The sequence below is a fragment of the Carlito syrichta genome, unplaced genomic scaffold (assembly GCF_000164805.1).
Source record: "Carlito syrichta isolate Samal-C Ts95f unplaced genomic scaffold, Tarsius_syrichta-2.0.1 Scaffold314629, whole genome shotgun sequence".
NCBI classification, from domain to species: Eukaryota; Metazoa; Chordata; class Mammalia; order Primates; family Tarsiidae; genus Carlito; species Carlito syrichta.
Window position 1 is genome coordinate 319,538 of NW_007258725.1, and position 19,238 is coordinate 338,775.

Here is a 19,238-nt window from a genome sequence, read left to right on the forward strand (position 1 = left end):
AGCATTCATATATTCTTATTTGTTACTGTGCACCAGAAATTGTAATTACATGTTCTAAGATTCAGTAATAATTTTACTTACCAGGAGATCTAGTTTCTAATGTTATTTCTCCATGATTTATTGGAGCCTGGTCAAGTCATTACATTCTCTAGGTGTTATAGTCTTCATTTATGTAATGAGGATGGACTTGACAGCATTTAGAGACTGCAAATTGAAATCTATAATTCCATGATTCATTCACTGATTAAAACTTTCCTAAATGTGCAGGTAATAGTTGTAATAGTTGACGTCTGACTCCTTCCATTCTCATTCTTAGTATTCTCCATCATGGTCTGTCACCATAAATAAATGTTGTTATTTTCCTATCAGTGTGGTTGGTCTGTTCGCATGTTGTATTATGCAATATAATTTCTCTTCTTCTGTATTTATTTTACCTTTTGTCATTTGAGCTAGCCTCAAAATATACCGATTACTTTTTATTCCTCTGAATTTATGTGCAACCTTAAAAAAGTGTCCTTTCTCCCCAAGGTTTTATATATATATATATATATTTTTTTTTGAGTTGGAGTCTCACTCTGTCGCCCAGACTGGAGTGCAGTGGCCACTCCCGGCTACCGCAGCCTCGACCTGCTGGGCTCCAGCGATCCTTCCGTCTCAGCCTTCCGAGTGACCGGAATTACAGGCGCGTGCTACCACACCCGCTAATTTTTTTATTTATTGTAGAGATGAGGTCTTGCCTGCCCAGGCGGGTCTCGAACCCCTGGGCTCAGGCAATCCACTCACCTCAGCCTCCCAAAGGCGCGGGATTACAGGCTGAGCCAGCGAGCCTGGCTCCAAGGTTATATATATATTTTTTTGAGTTGGAGTCTCACTCTGTCACCCAGACTGGAGTGCAGTGGCCTTTCCCGGCCACCACAGCCTCGACCTGCTGGGCTCCAGCGATCCTTCTGCCTCAGCCTTCCAAGTAGCTGGAATTACAGGCATGCGCTACCGTGCCCGGCTGATTTTTGATTTATTGTTGAGATGAGGTCTCGCTGCCCAGGCGGGTCTCTAACCCGCGGGCTCAGGCAATCCACTCACCTCAGCCTCCCAAAGGCGCGGGATTACAGGCTGAGCCACCGAGCCCGGCTTAAGGTTATATATATATATTTTTTTGAGTGGAGTCTCACTCAGTCGCCCAGACTGGAGTGCAGTGGCCGCTCCTGGCCACTGCAGCCTCGACCTGCTGGGCTCCGGCAATCCTTCCACTTCAGCCTTCCAAGTAACTGGAACTACAGGCGCACGCTACCAAGCCCGGCTAATTTTTGATTTATTGTAGAGATGAGGTCTCGCCAAGTTGCCCAGGCGGGTCTCAAACCCGCGGGCTCAGGCAGTTCACTAATCTCAGCCTCCCAAAGTACTGGGATTACAGGCTGAGCCACCAAGCCCGGCTTATATTTTTTAATATAAATCAATAATAAGTGCATTTTCTAGTGCATTTCTTTGTGTCCTATGTTGGACATATCCTTAGGAAAAAATGGTTTTAGTTATAGATCCATCGATATTAAGCCATTCTCTATAGCAGGAATCGAAGAGCAAGAGTAACTGTCTATCAAGATTTCTCCTAGTTTGTGTTAAAACAGTCCTAATATAGATTCTTGGCATTATTTAAACTGTCAGAAAACTGCCCTGCTAATCCTAACTCTTACAGTATGGAAAACTGGGTGTGTGTAAGCGTCATTGATTGATGAGCTGATTTCTGTTCATAGTCATAAGGACTGGGGAAGGCTCATTGTCAAATAGTAACATTTTTTGAGAAGGAAAGGGATTGGTGAGTGGAAACTACTATCTATTGGGCATTTTTCTCATTACCCTTGATAACAACCCTTTGGTTGTGTGGTAGGTATGATTCTCCCATTTTATATAAGAAGAGAGGCTCAAGAAGATTATTTTCCTTGCCCAAGGTCACATGCAGTGATGAGTTAGAGTGCCTGACTCCAAAGCTAATCTTCCACTTTCCAGAGAGCAGGAAGGGAAACAGATCATGTTATTGAAAGAAACAAGATTGACCTTAAATTAATTTCCCAGTCTATGTTTCCTTTGCTTTAATAACGTCACAGTATATTCTGGAGGTCACTTTACCTAGTGCAGTTATATTAATTGGTGCTATTTTAGAGAAATCCAACATTATAAACTACTTCTAAAAGGAAAACCTACTATAATTATAAATAGTAGTTGAGACTTATTAAAAGCCTATCTGTAAAGGTAGACTTTTATGTTTTATGAGAATTTATAAAGATTGCCATCTTTCTAGAATACCCTGACTTCAAGTTTTACATAATAAATTGTGTCTGTATTATATAATGTTTTCAAGTTTTTGTGTATGTAGTTTCATCAAAGGTATTTATATAGGCAGAAATAAGTGAAATATTATTAAGCAAAGAATATATTAATCATGACATTGAGAGACTCCTTCCTGTTGCATTTCAACTAGAAATACTTAAGGAATTGTATGTTTTCCACAAATAACTATTAATAGTCTGAGGTTTTTAGTTTTTTTTTTTGAGTTGAAGTCTCACTCCGTTGCCCAGACTGGAGTGCAGTGGCCACTCCCGGCCACCGCAGCCTCGACCTGCTTGGCTCAGGCGATCCATCCACCTCAACCTTCCAAGTAGCTGGAACTACAGGCACGCGACTGTATTACCATGCCCAGCTAATTTTTGATTTATTGTAGAGATGAGGTCTCGCCAAGTTGCCCAGGCTGGTTTTGAACCCGTGGGCTGAGGCAGTCCTCTGACCTTGGCTCCCAAAGTACTGGGATTATAGGGGTGTGCCATCACGCCTGGCCATAAAAATGTTTAACCTTCTGTTTTTCAGAGATATCTTAAAGACCTACAGATGATAGCCGGGCTCGGTGGCTCAGCCTGTAATCCCGCGCCTTTGGGAGGCTGAGGTGAGTGGATTGCCTGAGCCTGCAGGTTCGAGACCTGCCTGGGCAACTTGGCGAGACCTCATCTCTACAATACACTGAAAAAAAAAAATCAGCCGGGCGTGGTAGCACGCGCCTGCAGTTCCAGCTACTTGGAAGGCTGAGGCGGAAGGATCGCCGGAGCCCAGCAGGTCGAGGCTGCGGTGGCCAGGAGTGGCCACTGCACTCCAGTCTGGGTGACAGAGTGAGACTCCAACTCAAAAAAAGACCTACAGATGATAAAATAATCAGATTTCTTGGCTTTAATTAATCAGAGTAATGAATTCAGAGTCTGTCTTTGAATTTGGAATTCTCTAATTTGTTTTCCAAAAATGAAAACATATAAATGGCTAATACCCCTCTGTATAAAATTTGTCAGTAGTAGAAACCAGTGTTGTGAATAACATAGATGTCCTGGAAATGTGTCTGTAACTATGTTCTGAGTGGCCTGTGGATGCGGTGTTTTAAGTGAGCTGGTGAGGCTCTGCTTCAAACACCTGGTGGGAGGAATCAGTAGATTGCCAAACATCTGGTCTGGTTTTCTCCATCAGATTGTTTCCCTTTGTTCTCCATTCTGTGCAAGAGACCAAGACCTTCCTTTTGTTTTTACTGCATGAGAATAACCTGTGCCCAGTATTTCTGGTCTATTCATAGTTCTCATAAGTTGGAGGCTAAATCTGTTGGTGATAATTGGCCTTCTCCTGAATTGCAGGTTGTATGAAGTGAAGATTAAATAAGTGGCCATGAATATCAATGTCAGAAGACATTACCACTGATCGAAACCACTTTTCTGGTCTCTATTACTATTCAGTCATGTCAAAATTGTTTCTGAGGGATTTGCTTCCTAGCCATCCTGCCAGAAAATGGGGAGGGCACAGCCTGGGTTAATGGTTTTGTAGTGAGACTGGCCAATTACAGCCCTCCATAGTAGTGGTGGAGCCAATCCAAGCTTCAGTTTCCTCATCTTCAAATGGAGCTGTCATCTCATCTCTCTCTCATAAGGTTGACATGGAAATTAAAAAGCACATAGGAAATGTTTACCACGTTGCCTGTTAGTTACAGGCATTTTGTAAATGCTGTTTTCCTGCCCCTCTGGAACACCTCCAGGCTATAGTGTCAGGGACGGGATCAATCTTACTTACGTGTGTGCTAGTAAGATGCTCAGGACAAATGCCTGTCTTTTTGGTGCGTGCGTGGATAGAATGTAGATCACAAACCTGCTGGTCTGAATCATGTTGCTGCTCCTTTTGCTGAGATCCTTGCAAAAGAGACATAGTGTCGTCGATACAGGGCTCTTCTCTACACCCAGGTGGGAACTTGTCACTCACAGCAATTTGTTTACCTCAAGTCTTTGGGGAAATGAAAAATTACTCTTCTTTGACTGAAGCTTGGTCACTAAGTATTTGATTCAACATCCTCTGAGTGCTCAGATAAGCTTGAATTTAAGTCCCAGAAATGAGCCAGATTCCTAGAATGGCTCAGACTTATTCTGACTTTCTTGAATGCCTTCGGCTAAAACCCAAGCCAGAATTATTGCTGTGATTGTGAATTTGGCCCATTTCCCAGGAATGTGGATTCTGCTGAGTGTGTCAATTGATTTGACTGTTTTTTATCAAGAAATTCTTGTTTGCATAGAAATCTTTACGCTGCAGTACTAAAATCATGTGAAACAAGAGGAAAAATCTATTTATTCAAGAAAGAATATTTTCACAATGTAGTAAGAGTGTGAATTTTTTTTTCTTTTTGAGAAAGCAGGATTTATTGAAAGGACATAAAAACTCCCAGAGCAGGAGGAGACCTGAGGGGGTTCGTGAATTTTTTTTTTTTTTTTGAGTTGGAGTCTCACTCTGTCGACAACCCAGGCTGGAGTGCTGTGTCATGCTCCCAGCCACCGCAGCCTCAACTTGCTGGGCTCTGGCGATCCTTCCACCTCAGCCTTCCAAGTAGCTGGAGCTACAGGTGCGTGCTACCACGCCCGGCTAATTTTTTGATTTATTGTAGAAATTAGTTCTCGCCAAGTTGCCCAGGTGGGTCTCGAACCTGCGGGCTCAGGCAGTTCACTCACCTCAGCCTCCCAAGGCGCGGGATTACAGGCTGAGCCACTGAGCCCAGCCATGAACTTTTAATGTAAGCTTTTTAAAGCTCTAAAGGAACTATGCTGCTTTACTCCCAAGTTTGCCCATTTTTAACCTTCAGGAGAAACTTCTTGGTTTTATTTATTTACGTTTCTCTTTTGAGTGGGGTCTTACTCTGTTGCCTAGGTTGGAGTGCTGTGGCACAATCACGGTTCACTGCAGCCTCAACCTGCTGGACTCAGGTGATCTTTCCTTCTCAGTCTCCTGAAATTGCTTGCTGAATGTTCTGAGAAGAGGGGCCACTGTTTTATTTACATTCTCTGAGGGGCAGAAATCTAAAAAAACTTAAGAACTGCTGTGATTAGGAGATCATGATCATAGAGAAAGTCCTGAATGTTGGGGTGTTTTACTTTATAGAGCCCATACTTTTCAGCATGTTGAGAGGCAGTGTTTAGTGGCTAATAGCCCAGACCCCTGAAACTAGGTTGCCTGTGTTTGTGTCTGAGTTCTGCTGTCTGAACATCTTTGGGCAGGGCTCTTCCCTGTGCCTCCATTTTCTCACCTACAAAATGAGGATAATAATAATAACGGCACGATGAAATATTATGCAGCCATAAAGAAGAACAAAACCACGAACTTCACAGCAACCTGGATGGACTTAGAGTCTATAATACTGAGTGATCTTTCACAAAAATAAAGAACTGAGTATTGCATGTTCTCACTCACAAGCGGACCTTGAACAATTATCGTAATATTATAAGAAAAGGATTAGCAGTAGTAGGAAACTGCCGGGAGAGGGAGGGGAAGTGGGATTGGCAGCAGTGGGAATCTGCCTGGGGAGGGAGGGGGGCACACCTCATCAGGTGTACCTGTATAACGAACATTTGTATACCTAATCCTGAATTGTGCCACACATCTTTTTTTTTTTTTTTGAGTTGGAGTCTCACTCTGTCGCCCAGACTGGAGTGCAGGGGCCACTCCCAGCCACCGCAGCCTCGACCTGCTGGGCTCCGGCGATCCTTCCACCTCAGCCTTCCGAGTAGCGGAATTACAGGCGCGCACTACCACGCCTGGCTAATTTTTTGATTTATTGTAGAACCACACATCTTAAAAGTAAAAAAAAAAAAAAGTGGTTCACTGAAAAAGAAAAGAATAATAATAATAACATATCTCAAATAAGTTATTATCCTCATAAATCCTATTATGAGGATTTCATTTGTGTACATGTATGTATACATATACATACATACATGACTATACAAAATGATTTGTATAGCGTCCCAACACTTGATATTAGCTATAGCCATCAGGGAACTCTATGGGGGGGGGACTCAAAAATAAATTAATTAATTTATTAAAAGTTGTGTATTTATTCTTACATGTTTAAACTTCAGTCACCTTCAAAGTACTCTTCATTTGATACAATATATCTATTGAGATGCTTTTCTTGCTGCTCAAAACAGTTTTTGAATGCATCAATCGATTTTGTGCTGCTTTTAGTGCTGCTTCTTTTTTTTTTTCTGAGTTGGAATCTCACTGTTGCCCCGGCTGGAGTGCAGTGGCACACCCACGGCCACCTCAGCTTCTGCCTGCTGGGCTCAGGTGATCCTTCCACTTCAGCCTTCCAAGTAGCTGGAACTACAAGTGTGTACCACCACACCCAGCTAGTTTTTTTTTTTTGAGTTGGAGTCTCACTCCATCACCCAGGCTGGGGTGCAGTGGCACACTCACAGTCACCCCAGTGTCGGCCTGCTGGGCTCCGGTGATCCTCCCACTTCAGCCTTCCAGGTAGCCAGAACTACAGGTATGTGCTACCATACCCAGCTAATTTTTTTAATTAATTAATTAATTATTTTATTTTTTGAGTTGGAGTCTCACTCTGTCGCCCAGACTGGAGTGCAATGGCCGCTCCCAGCCACCGCAGCCCCGACCTGCTGGGCTCCGGCGATCCTTCCGCCTCAGCCTTCCAAGTAGCTGGAACTACAGGCGCGCGCTACCATGCCTGGCTAATTTTTTGATTTATTGTAGAGATGCGGTCTTGCCAAGTTACCCAGGCAGGTCTCGAACCCATGGGCTCAGTCAATCCACTCACCTCAGCCTCCCAGAGGCACGGGATTACAGGCTGAGCCACCGAACCCAGCTAATAATTTTTTGATTTATTATAGAGATGGGGTCTTGCCAAGTTGCCGGAGCTGGTCTCAAACCCGCAGGCTCAGGCATTCCATTAGCCTTGGCCTCCCGAAGAGCTGGGATGACAGGCTGAGCCACCGAGCCCGGCTCCCTTTTAGTGCTTCTGCCGTTTTTTGTTTAACCTCTTCTATGTAGCAAAACATTTCCCTTTGAGGACTTTTTTCATCTAGAGGAAAAAATAATAATTTGGGGTGAAACTGGTCATGCCATTTTGGTCAAAAACTGCTGAACACTCAGCATGGTGTGGGCAGGTGTGTTGTCATGGTAGAAGAACCAGTCACCTGTTTGCCACAACTCAGGACGTTTCTTTGCAACCTTCTCAGAACTTCCAGATAAAAACTTTGGTTGGTTGGTTGATCCAGAGGAACAAATTCCGAGTGTACTACAAGGGGCCCACACTCCACAAGATGATTTTGGTCTTCTCCCAGTCTCCTGCTGAGTTAATGTGCTTCTGAAGGTTCTGTTCCCTTTTCCTATTTCTGGCAGAAATATCTGGAAAGATGTCACTCTCACTAGCTAGGCCCAAATACTTATTACTAAGGTGTTTTTTTCTTAATTATTGCAAAAGTCTCCTGCCCTCCCTAGCTTTGATAACGAATTTGTATTTCGCATTCTCTGACTTAAGTAAAAAACTACTGTATTCTAATGGCTTTTCTCCCCCTCTTTCAATGCTAACCTTTTTGTTGGTTTCAGGAGTTCAACTAGATGTAGCTTCACAGTCTGTGGATCAAGAAGTTTTATTAAAAGTTAAAGCTGAAATTGAAGAAGAGTTAAAGTCCCTCGACAAAGAAATTTCTGAAGGTCTGTTTATTTTTATTTTCCTAGATTCTGTTTGCTGTGGTTTAGTGTTGCTTTAATCTGATTTTCACACTAGGGTGTTCTCAACATTACACAACTTCATTGGTGTAAGATATAAAGGTGAAACTAAAGGTAGCCTGTTTTCTTTCCTGGGGCATAGGCGTTTAAAAGTTTCCAAACTATGCCCAACAATCTCGATGTAGCTGTTTCTGGTGTTAAATAATGAACTAAATGGTCATTTTAAGGTCTTTAACTATAGTTGGATACCTTTATTTTTTATTATTTTATTATTTTATTTATTTTTTGAGTCGAAGTCTCACTCTGTCACCCAAGCTGGAGTGCTCACAGACGCCACAGCCTCCACCTGCTGGGCTCAGGCAATCCTTCCATCTCAACCTTCCAATTAATTGGAACTACAGGTACATGCCTCCACACCTGGCTGATTTTTTGATTGTAGAGATGAGGCCTTACCAAGTTGCCCAGGCTGGTCTCAAACCCCTGGGCTCAGGCAGTCCTCTTGCCTCTGCCTCCCAAAGTGCTGAGATTACAGTCATGAGCCATAAACTTTATAAAAAAAAAAATTAAAAGGAAAAAGGTAAGAAAACTGCTTTCATTTTTGCTTGCATATATGCTATAGATGGTTGTAATTATAATGTACATATAACTTTATAGCAACATATTTTGTACATAACATTATATCATGAACTTAAAAAATATTATACTAACTGCATGAAATTTTATTCATTGACTATTTACTCGGTTGTTCCCTTATTATTGAGAATAGCATTTGGGTTCTTTCTTTTTTTTACAACAAACTACTACTACACAACATTTGAGTTAATTCCTCTTTTGCCTTCCATAAGTAAATACTGTTTTGAACATCTTTCCCAGTAATTGTAACAGCTTTATTGAGATATATTTTACGTACCATAAAATTCATCCATTTAAAAGGTTAAGTGGTTTTGTTTTTTTTTTTTCCGAGTTGGAGTCTCACTCCTTCTCCCCGACTGGAGTGCTGTGGTCGTTCTCGGCCACCACAGCCTCGACCTGCTGGGCTCCGGCGATCCTTCCGCCTCAGCCTTCCAAGTAGCTGGAACTACAGGTGTGCATTACCACGCCCGGCTAATTTTTTATTTATTGTAAATAGATGAAGTCTCTCCAAGTTGCCCAGGCAGGTCTCGAACCCGCGGGCTCAGGCAATCCGCTCACCTCAGCCTCCCAAAGTGTGGGATTACAGGCTGGGCCACCGACCCTGGCTTGGTCCAACAATTTTTAGTGAACAAAATTATAAATTATGTTTATAGGCGGGGCACCATGGCTCACGCCTATAATCCCAGCGCTTTGGGAGACTGAGGTGGGAGGGTCACTTGGGTCCAGGAGATTGAGACCAGTCCAGACAACATAGTGAGACCTCATCTCTAGAAAAAATTTAAAAATTAGTCAGGTGTGGTGTGTGCCTGTAGTGCCAGCTACTCAGCAGGCTGAGGCTAAAGGATCCCTGGAGCCCAGGAGTTTGAGGTTATAGTGAGCTGTGATTGCACCACTGCACTTCAGCCTGGACAGTAGAGCAAGACTTTATCTCAGAAAACAAAAAAAAAATTATGTTTATAAATTAATTCCCTATTAGTAGAGAAAGGATATGAATAGAAATGTACAAATAATCCAGAAACCTAATGCTAGTCTTTATATCCCTATATCAACATTTTGAACTGATTAAATTTCCAAATCTCTCCTAAGCCTTAATCCACATTCGGATAACAGTACTGCTGTGTAGTACAATGGGCAAAAAGCCCAGAAAGGACAAGAGAGGAACAAAAGGCATACACTCTTTTATTAAATCCCATATTTTCTTTTCTTTGGAGTCTCACTGTGTTGCCCAAGGCAGAGTGAAGTGGCACAATCATGGCTACCCCAGCGCTGACCTGCTGGGCTCTGGTGATCCTTCCACCACAGCCTTCCAAGTAGCTGGAACTATAGGTACGCACTATCACACCTAGTTAATTTTTTTTATTTATTGTAGAGACAAGGTCTCACCAAGTTGCCTGGGTTGGTCTCAAACCTGCAGGCTCAGGCAGTCCACTCGCCTCGGCCTCCCAAAGTGCTGGGATTACAGGCTGAGCCAACAAGCCCGGTCAACCCCATCTTTTCTAAACTGGTCATTAAAATGAGGCCAGGTGTGGTGGCTCACACCTGTAATCCCAGCGCTTTGGAAGGCGGAGGCAAGAGGATTGCCTGAGCTCAGGAGTTTAAGACCAGCCTGGGCAATATGGCGAGACTTCATCTCTACAATATATCAAAAAATTAGCCAAGTGTTATAGCACGTACCTGTAGTATCAGCTGCTTGGGAAAGTGAGGCAGAAGGATAACCTGCGCCCAGCAAGTCGAGGCAGAGGCTATGGTGGCCACGATTGTACCACTGCACTGTAGCTTGGACAACAGAGTGACACTCTGACTCAAAAGAGAAAAAAGAAGAAAAGAAGAAAGAAAGACATACTTCTGTAGTAGCATTTGCAGCCTAGGAGCAAGCCTGAGGTGAATACAGTATTTTATGAAGGTGATTGGCAACTGTTGGGAGGGGGTGTCAGTGCCTGCTCTGCTGGGATTTCAGGCTCTGCTTCCCGCTTCTGCAACAGCAGTTCTCTGCCTGCCCATCATGCGCTCAGGGAGTGGTGGAATCTTCAGAAGGTGGGGTTAGGAAGTAGGTGAGAAGCTGGTAGAACTGAGGAGGGGTAACTTATGACTGCCTTTTCCAGTTTCAACTTTTTTTTTTTTTTTTGAGTTGGAATCTCACTCTGTTGCCCAGACTGGAGTGCAGTGGCCGCTTCCGGCCACCGCAGCCTTGAACTGGCTCCGGCGATCCTTCCGCCTCAGCCTTCCAAGTAGCTGGAACTACAGGCGCGCGCTATCACGCCCGGCTGATTTTTTGATTTATCGTAGAGATGAGGTCTCGCCTGCCCAGTCGGGTCTCAAACCCGTGGGCTCAGGCAATCCACTCACCTCACCCTCCCAAAGGCGCGGGATTACAGGATGAGCCACCGAGCCCGGCTCCAGGTTCAACTTTTATGCTTGTATAACCTTCATAGTTTTAAAATGTGTCCATGTGTAGTGATACTGAGTTTGAAAGTTCATTTTAGTAAAGGAATGAAAGCAATGGACTCATCCTCTGAGGTAGAGTAAACCGATTAGAATCTGGCTTAAGAAGTGCCATTTTTGGCCGGGCTTGGTGGCTCAACCTGTAATCCCAGCACTTTGGGAGGCCGAGGCGAGAGGACTACCTAAACCCAGGGGTTCGAGACCAGCCTGGGCAATTTGGTGAGATCTTGTCTTTATAATAAGTAAAAAAAATAATAAGGTGGGTATGGTAGCGTGCGCCTATAGGTCCAGCTACTTGGAAGGCTGGGGTGGAAGCATCACCTGAGTCCAGCAGGTCGAGGCTGCGGTGGCTGTGAGCGTGCCCCTGCACTCCAACCTGGGTGACAGAGTGAGACTCCAACTCAAAAAAAACACAAATTTTAATAGAGAAATGGTAGAGCCAGGAGTTGCTTCTCATTTATCCTTCTTAACACTGAGTTGGTCAGTAATAATAAACTAAATTGGTTAGCATATTTTAACATGTCAGTTTACTTGTTTTCTTCTTATAAAACTAAGCTTCTCATTAAAATCTTTCTTTAAAAAAACAACCTCAGCCAGGCTCGGTGGCTCAACCTGTAATCCCGTGCCTTTGGGAGGCTGAGGTGAGTGGATCGCCTAAGCCCGTGGGTTCGAGATCCGCCTGGGCAACTTAGCAAGACCTCATCTCTACAATAAATCAAAAATGAGCTGGGCGTGGTAGCGCGGGCCTATAGTTCCGGCTACTTGGAAGGCTGAGGCGGAAGGATCGCCGGAGCCCAGCAGGTTGAGGCTGCAGTGGCTGGGAGCGACCGTTGCACTCCAGTCTGGGTGACAGAGTGAGACTCCAACTCAAAAAAAAAAAAAACAACCTCTAAATTTAGGGCCTATTGGTGTTTGTGTTCCAGGAATGATTGATGTCCGTAATGATTATCTGGCTTTTTTTTTTGAGTTGGACTCTCACTTCGTCGCCCAGACTGGAGTGCAGTGGCACGCTCCCAGCCACTGCAGCCTCGACCCACTGGGCCCTGGCGATCCTTCTGCCTCAGCCTTCCGAGTAGCTGGAATTACGGGCACATGCTATCATACCAGGCTGATTTTTTTTTTTTTTAATTGTAGAGATGAGGTCTTGCCAAGTTGGCCGGGCAGGCCCAGGCAATCCACTCACCTGGGCCTCCCAAAGCGCTGGGACTACTGGTTGAGCCACCAAGCCCCGCCGATTATCTGGCTTTTAAAAGTGACTTATAATGATTAACTTGTTCCTTTTTTCTCTTTTTTTTCCTCTCTTTTTTTTTTTTTTTTTTGAGTTGGAGTCTCACTCTGTCACCCAGACTGGAGTGCAGTGGCCGCTCTCGGCCACCGCAGCCTTGACCTGCTGGGCTCCGGCGATCCTTCCGCCTTAGCCTTTCAAGTAGCTGGAACTACAGGGACGCGCTACCACACCCGGCTAATTTTTGATTTTATTGTAGAGGTGAGGTCTCGCCAAGTTGCCCAGGCGGGTCTCGAACCCGCGGGCTCAGGCCATCCACTCACCTCAGCCTCCCAAAGCACGAGATTCCAGGCTGAGCCACCGAGCCCCGCTTTCTCTCTTTTTTGAGTTGAAGTCTTACTTCATTGCCCAGGCTGGAGTGCGATGGGACTGATGGCCACTCCAGCATCAACATGCTGGGCTCTGGCGATCCTTCTACCTCATCCTTCCAAGTAGCTGGAACCACAGGTACACACTACCATGCCCAGCTAGTTTTTTGGTTTATTGTATAGACAAGGTCTTGTCATGTTGCCCAGGCAGGTCTCGAACCCGTGGGCTCAGGCAGTCCTCCTCGCCCAAAGTGCTGGGATTACAGGCTTGAGCCACTGCTCCCAGCCGACTTGTTCCTAATAGCTGTCTGTTGTTGTTGTTGAGTCAGTCTCACTCTGTCACCCAGGCTGGAGAGCAGTGGCATTCTCATGGCCACTGCAGCCTCAACCTGCTGGGCTCGGGCAATCCTTCTGCCTTGGCCTTCCAAGTAGCTGGAATCACGGGTGCACACTACCACACCTGGCTAAGTTTTTGATTTATTGTAGAGACAAGGTCTCGCCAAGTTGCTCAGGCTGGCCTCCAACTCGTGGTCTCAGGCAATCCTCTCATCTCTGCCTCCCAAAGTGCTGGAATTACAGGCATGAGCCACCATGCCCGGCCCTAATAGCTGTTTTAATAGCCTGGGCTTTTATAGCACAACTTTTGATATTTGTTTGTTAAGTTAGATTTGTCTTTCGCCCTGTCTTCAGCCTTCACCAGCACAGGATTTGACCGTCACACTTCACCAGTGTTCAGCCCTGCTAACCCAGAAAGCTCAATGGAAGACTGCTTGGCCCATCTTGGCGAAAAAGTGTCTCAGGAACTGCAAGAGCCTCTGTACAAAGCGTTGCGAGTGCTCCTCAGCCAGTGAGTTGTCTTGCTGAGTGGGAATGGGCTTCTTGGAGGAGTCTCTGGGCCTCTCATGCGGCGCTGCATTGTTAAGGCTTTGTCTTCGGTGAATGATGTCACTTCTTTTCTCGCTTTCTTCTTTTTGCGTTTGCTTTCCCAAGACATCTGTTTGTGTGTTGAATAAGGACTTCGATTCAGAGCAGTGATGTAGCTGTTCCAGCATAGATTTGTTCATTTGTGTTTACCTGTTGAGCTATCAGGCTTTGACAGATACCTTTGCTGGTTGGTAAATGCTGTTTCTCTTGTCTTGACCACCTTTTACCACTCTTTCCTCTAGTGGCCAGCGTCAGCCTGATGGCGAGGGGCTTGTGCATTGCAGTGAGGGATGAGCATGATGTCTGTTTTAAACGTTATATCCAAATCCCAGCTGTGGTGGAACTGCCCGTGCAACTGCTTCTCCATCCTTGTAATACAGCCTTCTCTCCCAGCTGTGGTTCTGACCACAGTAAACCTAAAGTCAAGAAGCTAGTAAGAATAGAAGCATATTGAAGTAGAAATCATTTATTGTAAGTTTTAAAAATTTATTTCCCCTAATTCTTTGTTGAGAATCATTTAGGAGTGGGTTTGAATTAGAAAAATGTCTTAATGAAGTTTGGCGACCTTATACAACTGGATGAAGACCTTTCTTCACTAAAAGGGCCAAAATTCAATGCCAGATTACTGATTCAATAAGGCAATTCCTTACGTTCATATAGGCAAAGGTTATAGTTTACCATTTGTTAGAAGAGAGCAATTTGGGTTTTAGGAGAATTCAATTTGTTTCTGCAGTCTGGTAAAATGAGCATACATAAAAGTCCTAACTACACTTAGACAGTGAAATGAAATAATATTTGGATTTTCTTGACCTTATATATAGAGAAATTTTAAACTAAGCGTAGAGAGAAGGATATGAGTGTTGGGAAACAAAACTTAAACAGGAAATTTGGATTCACAGCAGTGGTTTTCAAAAACTCTCCTGGGAAGCCTTGGGCACTGAGGTGCTGGAGGGGCCTCTGAAAGGTAAGGGATGGATTGAGCGGGTGGGGCTCGTGAGGGCCTTCCACTCTTCTTAAACTAGAACACCTATACTTGGGGATATTTTGTACGTTAAGGATATATGATATGAGAAAGAACTTTGCTGCTTCCTTCTCTTCCCCCCAAAAAACCATTTAAAGCCTTTGGGACCAGGAGTAAAATCACAGCAAGGTGTAGGCAAAAGAGTCTTTTTCAACTTTGATACAAACGGTGACTTTGAAACCATTTCACTCTTAATATTTCGATTTCTCCATCTGTTAATTTTAACTTTATTGGTATTATATAGTTTTTTTTAAAGTAATGTCTTTTTCATAATCTACAGGAAAAATTAGTATCTTCTCACTACAAATTCTATTTAAAAGAAAATTACCTTTGATGAATATTTATTTTTTCCCCAAACCCTGAATACTGATATAATTATTTTTTAAGTTTGCTACCTATCAAAATCAGGTCTTTTTTTTTGGAGTCGGAGTCTCACTCTGTCACCCAGGCTGGAGTATGGTGGCACACTCATGGCCATTGCAGCCTCGACCTGCTGGGCTCAGATGATCCTTCTGCCTCAGCCTTCCAAGTAGGTGGAACCACAGGTACGCACCACCGCACCTGGCTAATTTTTTTATTTGTTGTAGAGACCAGGTCTCGCCGAGTTGCCCAGACTGGTCCTGAACCCCTGGGCTCAGGCAATCCTCCTCGCCTCAGCCTCCCAAAGTGCTGGGATTACAGCTTGAGCCACCATGCCTGGCAAAATCAGGTCTTTTTATGAATACATTTTTTTCAGAACTCTACTTTAGAAAGTTTTAAGCTCTGGGAATAATACCTTGAAAATAACAGATTGATGATAAACTAGAAGTCTCATGCAGGTTGAAGCAGTAACTTAAGGTGGAAAATACCACCCCGGGGCCGGGGTGGGGGGGGAGGGCGACACACCTCATATCAACAAGGGCGCCTACATAATGAATATTTGTATCCCTGACCCTGAATTGTACCCCACATCTTCAAAATTAAAAATAAAAAGCAAAGAAAGTACCATCTACTCCAGATAGTTTTGCTGAAGTAAGAAATTAATCTGAACTCTTCAAGTAGAACACTAGCAGTTTCAAAAGGTATCCCCTCCACCTTTTCTTCTTTGCATTATTCTAATAGCTCAATAGGTAGGGCTGGTTATTCAGCTGCTTTACTATGTATTTGATTTCCTTTGAATGTTTTAATCTGCTGCATTTATGTGCATAAATGTGTGTACATAATAATGTTTCAAATCATGTTTCGTTCTGAAGGATGCTAAAGTACTTTAGCCTGGTAGACAAACTGCCAGTAAGGACTACTGTGACCCACAGCAGCATCCAACAGTTCAGGAAAGGAAGTGAAGGGACTGATACACGCAAGTAAAGCTTCAGGGAGAATATAGGTAGGTAGACTGTGTAGTATCTGCTGAAGTTCAAGTTTTACAGGCATCTACTATTTAGCTCAAGTCTTCTAAAGAATACTGCGCTTACTTTAATGGGAATGTGCTGTCAGTAAGGTGGTATATACTGTGCACATCTCATCATTATAAATGCCATCCCTGGTATGTCATCTCCCTTCAGGCATCACTGTGGTAATGATTGAATGTTGACTTGTATAAAGAATGACATGTGTATCACCATACCATTTCCAAAATATTTAGACCGGTGCTGTTTGATAGATAGAGTGCAAGTCACATACATATATGTAATTTAAACATTTCTAGCAGCCACATGAAAAAGTGAAATTATTTTAAAAATTTTCAGTAATATATTTAGCCCTGTAGATTCAAAATATCATCTCAGCATGTACTCAATACAAAAAACGATTAGTGAAATATTTTGCATTCTCTTTTCCTTCTAAGTCTTTGAAATCCAGCATGTGTATCATACTTTCAGCACAACACTAGCTACATTTCTGATGCTTATTAGCCACATGTGGCATCTAGACATTGTGGTGGCATGTGTCAAAATCCTAACTTGAAATAAGAGTAGTGGCATTTGGAGCCAGCTCTAATTGGGTGTGAATTCCTACCTTGCTGCTTGCCAGCTGTGTGTTTGGGATAATCGCTTAGCTTTTCTGAGCTTTGGTTTCCTTATCTGTAAAATGATGTGTAACATAAAATATAAAACTTAACATGATAAGCCACCAATAAATGGTAGCTGTTATTGATCTTAAATATTCATAAGCTAAAGAGATTACAGACCAGAGTGGTCAGAGCAGAAAATGCCTTTGGAATGGAATTTGAAAGTCCTAGAAAAGCAAGACTCCCCCAGCTCTTTTATTTTTTTAACATGTATACTAGTACTTTGCCCAAACACCGGAAGAAGAGGGGATAAATTTTATTAAATTTATCATTCAAGCTATTGATGCCCTCATGTGTTACTTGGCACCAAGGTTTTCGTTTGTTTTTAAAATTTACACATGAACCAGTGCTTAAAATGTAGTACTTAAAGTCTTTCAACAAATACCTGAGTGAATGTTGTCATCACTCGTGATTTGAGGTTTTGTATGACTAGGGCTTACATGCAAATAATCGGAGTGGCTTATCTCTCTACCCTCCAGGATCTTATATCATAAGACTCCAGGTTAAAAATAGGACTTGAGCCGTGTGTTGGCTCACGCCTGTAATCCCAGCTACTCTAGAGGCTGAGGTGGGAGGATCGCTTGAGACCAGGAGTTAAAGACCAGCCTGGGTGACATAGGGAGACCCCATCTCAAAAACAAATAAATAAACAAATTATTTTTAAAAACAAGACTTTGTTGCCCTTGTTTATTCCAGCTCTTATATCCTCAATTTGAAAAGTTGATGTATCTTTCAGTAACACATCTCTTTAGTTTTTAAATATTTTAGGTATTTTGCCTTTAAAAAATAAAAACTGTGGTTTTAATTTTACTAATGAGATCATATTTGTTATTATTTTTTCCAACATTAATAACCCAGGTATATATCTACATCATAGAAAGCCTACCAGATAAGTTCTAAGCAATTACAAAGAATTATGAGAATGTACATATATCTTGTTTATTATTATTTCCCAAGAATGCATCTTAGCCTATAGAATGCTTGAAAAAAAATGCATGCCACATGTGAAAAGCCACATCTTGTACAAAATAATGTGTTGAATAATCCTGTCACTTTGGCAAAAAGTTCAACAGAATAGTAACTGTATTTATTCATCTGGAGATTTAGAATTTTCCTTCTTTGTGACACAGACTTTTAAAAACATCTCTACAGGCCAGTGACATATCAGGCATTTCGGGAATGTACATTGGAGACCGCAGTTCATGCCAGCGGCTGGAATAAGGTATCACCAAATGATCTTTTCTCTTACAAGATTTGAGTGCATTGATTATAAAGTATAGGAGGAATTGGTAGCATCATGCAGCAGAAAACTGTTAGAGCTCATTATTTAATGCATAAACCCGAATGTGTTAAATGGATATTTTTGGTTAAATTGGATTTTGGATTAATGCTGCAGGGTTCTGCTTTGTCACAGATGTGTATCCTATAGTATGCCACCCTTCCTTCCTATCTGTCTTGAGTTTCTCATCATTTCTTCATTTCTCCGGTTTATTGTGAAATGTATCTTCAATTGGTTATTTGTTAACATGGGGTGTGCCTTCGGGGAAGGGATTAGGACTGTGTTTGGGAGACAGCCTCTTTTGTTCTCTTAGATGAATAATGTCATTTGTATTGTGCTTTTATAGTTGAAAACCTTCTCATGTTACATCTCATTGGACCATCTCTTTATAGATGGCAGAATGGATTTTATTAGGTCTTGTTTTGTTATTTAGTTAGTTAGGTTGGGTGACTAATCAAGAAAAAAGTTCAATGAGCCTTTGACTAGTACATTTTGGAACCAGCACTAGACCCGAGGTCTTTTGATTCTAGCCTCCTGTGTTTTTTCCATTGTACCGTATTGCTAATTATCTTAGACTCTACTTATCACCCTGAAAAGGCACAGTCTAAGGAGCTGCAGTATAGGGTGGCTCAGCTTAGTTGAGGAAGAAGAGTGGGCCTGGGTGATCTAGTGCTAGGGATAAGAAAATTCAGTACAATTACTTATATAAATAGCTACCGCTACTCAGAACTGTTTATAATGTGAGCCTGACTGTGTGACTTTGTGTACTTAATTGATGTGTGTTAGGTACATAATCAAACTTGTTTCAAATCTTGTTTGCCATGGACAAGATATTTGTCTTTGAGCAGGTTGATTAAGCTCTCTAAATCTTAGTTTTCTCATCTGTGAAATGGAAGCAATAATATTAACCTCATATGTTTTATTAGAATTAGATGAGATAATATATGATACTTATTTAGCACATTGTTTAGCACCATTGTAAGCACTCAGTAAACGACAACTATATTAGCTTTAACACATGGGACCTTGTTCCCAAATAGTTACTATTATCGAGTTTTTTTGTTTGTTTGTTATGAGTTGGAGTCTCACTCCATTGCTCAGGCTGGAGTGCAGTGCCATGGTCATAGCCACTCCAGCGTTGACCTGCTGGGTTCTGGTGATTCTTCTGCCTCAACCTTCCAAGTAGCCAGAACTACAGGCAAGTGCTACCACGGCTGGCTAATTTTTTTTTTTTTGAGTTGGAGTCTCACTCTGTGGAGTGCAGTGGCCAGACT

At 42.8% G+C, this 19,238-nt stretch overlaps 1 protein-coding gene across 4 annotated transcripts in view; it reads left to right on the forward strand.

Annotated features, from left to right (window-relative positions):
* The window catches only part of BCL2L13 (BCL2 like 13), an 80,910-nt gene that overhangs the window by 31,257 nt on the left and 30,415 nt on the right, over window positions 1–19,238 (forward strand). For 2 of the 4 annotated variants that reach the window (XM_021719406.1, XM_021719408.1), the window contains exons 3-4: window positions 7,906–8,013; window positions 13,387–13,543. In XM_021719406.1, coding sequence (XP_021575081.1) covers window positions 7,906–8,013; window positions 13,387–13,543 — 265 coding nt within the window. Of the gene's footprint in view, window positions 1–7,905; window positions 8,014–13,386; window positions 13,544–17,837; window positions 17,908–19,238 lie in introns of all 4 variants that reach the window. The other 2 variants (XM_021719405.1, XM_021719407.1) reach the window with 2 other exon arrangements.